The 2,355-nt window shown below is 28.6% G+C and overlaps 1 protein-coding gene across 1 annotated transcript; it reads right to left on the reverse strand.

The window, feature by feature from the left end:
• LOC107637769 (leucine-rich repeat extensin-like protein 5) lies at positions 301–830 on the reverse strand. The gene has a single exon (XM_016341101.2). The coding sequence runs from the start codon at positions 813–815 to the stop codon at positions 342–344; it is 474 nt and encodes a 157-aa protein (XP_016196587.1). The 5' UTR covers positions 816–830; the 3' UTR covers positions 301–341.

Raw genomic sequence — 2,355 nt, forward strand, 5'->3', positions numbered from 1 at the left:
TTTTTAAAGATGTTTTTTAATAATTAAAATTTAATGTATATAATTGATTAAATTATGTTATTTTTGTCAAAATTAGATTAGATAAATTAATTTGATCTAAAAATCGATAAACTAAATAAATCTTAAACCAGTCTAAATTATTTTTTTATATAGAAAATGACTAAGATACTGCTATTATATATATTTTTTGAAATTTTGAGAATCCTAAATCTTAACTCTATGACGACACAGAGAGAAGAAAATGGTTAGAATTTAGGATTCTCAAAATAATAATAATAATAATAATAATAATAATAATAATAATAATAATAATAATAATAATAATAATAATAATAAAAGTATTATAGCAAATAAAGAAAACTAGTAGTAGAAGAAATTGCAACAATGATCATCACTGTCCATTTTTGCATAGTAGCCAATGAAGAAGAAGAAGAGTCTTCTGGCTTGTGAGGTGGCTTTCTATAGTAGAATGGAAAGTAAGGTAGAATAGGGTCCGGTGGTGGTGGAGTAGCGCCACCATAACCGCCGCTGCTGTCGCCGCCATCTCCGCCACCATAAGGTGGTGTAGGGTTATAAGGGTAATTATTATTATTATTCCCGCCAGAAGGTGGTGGATATCCGTAACTGGTACCGGATTGCGGTGGTGCCGGCGGTGCTGTAGGGGTTGTAGGAGTAGTAGTGCCGGTGCCGCCGCCAGGAGCGGTGGGTGGAGGGTAACATGGATAGGGACAAGGATCGTCGGTTCTTGTGGTGGTCGGAAAACTGATGAGGAGTGTTATGGTTATTGGGAGAAAGAAGAGAATGGTGGAGGACATGTTTGGATGGAAGAAAAAGAAAAAGAGAGAAATTACTAAAATTTTAGAAGGGGTGATAAATGGAGATGAAAGGGTAAGGTGGTGGTGGTTGTTGTGTGAGTGATGTATATGGGGGGTGTGGTGGTGTCTCTTATTAGAAAGCTACGTGTGTTTTTGTCACATCTTAATAATAATGATGAAATTATGAGCAGGGGTATGCATTCAAAATAAATGGAAATATAATAAAGTTTTAGCTATTGTGTTAGTGAATATGTAGTTGTGTTGTTTGGTGATAAATGATCATCACAATGGAGAAGTCAAAGCAGGGCTTCAGTGCAATTAGAAATTTCTGGTCTGAGTGTGACTATAAGCTACTTAGATGGCTTTTGGTTTATTTGCATTTATTCGGACAGATAGATGAGAAACATTAATCCTGATTTTGGATATTGTCTTTCAGTTTGTTTTTTATGTATCGAAATGGTCTTATACAATTGTTTAATTATATTCATTATTTAAGATGNNNATACCTAATTTTCTGTTTTATATAAACATTTTTTTTATGTTTTTATACTTTTAAAAGTGAAAACATAGAATATCTAAACGTAATTTGAATAATCGAATAATTTTTTTTGGTATTTTTGAACCATTTAATAGATCAAAACCAAAATTTTTTAATCTAGTTTTCTTAACAAATGTCTTAATTATAAGCCAAATTCTCAAAAATAAAAGAGTACTAAAATAATAAATTTTAAAGAAGAGAAAGCACAGTATAGTTTTTGTTGGGAAAGAATAACAATGAATTGCACATGACATATCCTTAAAATAACAAGTAATAAGGTTGTATTAAGCTACAATAGAACCCTGGTCTCAAATGATGACGATGATTGAGAGTGACTGTATATATAGTGCTCTGGTATACTATTAGGGAGGATAACGTAAACGGGATTATATCCCCTTGGATGATTGTTGCTTCAAACAAAATAATATGAATATATATATATAATTAGTATTTTATATTAATATACAATATGTTAGAAAGTTTGTTTATTTTTGAAATTATATTGTATATTTCATTTAAAATTTGATAATTTGACTTTACCTTCAAGTTATAATATATTATTATATGAGATAATTAAAAATATTAAATTTATTTTAGTTTAATTATGTTAAATTTTATTTAATTTTATTAATAAACATAGTAATTCATGTGGAAATCCATGGAATTATATATTTTTCGTTAAAAATGAAATGGAGAGAAATTTTCGCTGATGAAAAAACAGATCCAAACGGTAAAAAGTTTTATAGATAGATGAAGTTGAAAAGGATTGTTTCCAATCTTCCCTCCCTTGCATTGTTAGGTTAATTATTTTTTATATGATAGATGAAGTTGTATAATACGCTAGGATAAATTAATGAATTATAGTTCAAATAGTATAATTTTTTTATATTTGTTTAAGAAATCGCGTGTTCAAATCTTCTTATTTTTGTTTAAAAAAAAAAATAATACGCTAATATGAATTAAATTGATATATTTTATCAATATAATGACTGAATCAAATAA

This window comes from Arachis ipaensis, chromosome B04 (assembly GCF_000816755.2).
Source record: "Arachis ipaensis cultivar K30076 chromosome B04, Araip1.1, whole genome shotgun sequence".
Lineage (NCBI taxonomy): Eukaryota > Viridiplantae > Streptophyta > Magnoliopsida > Fabales > Fabaceae > Arachis > Arachis ipaensis.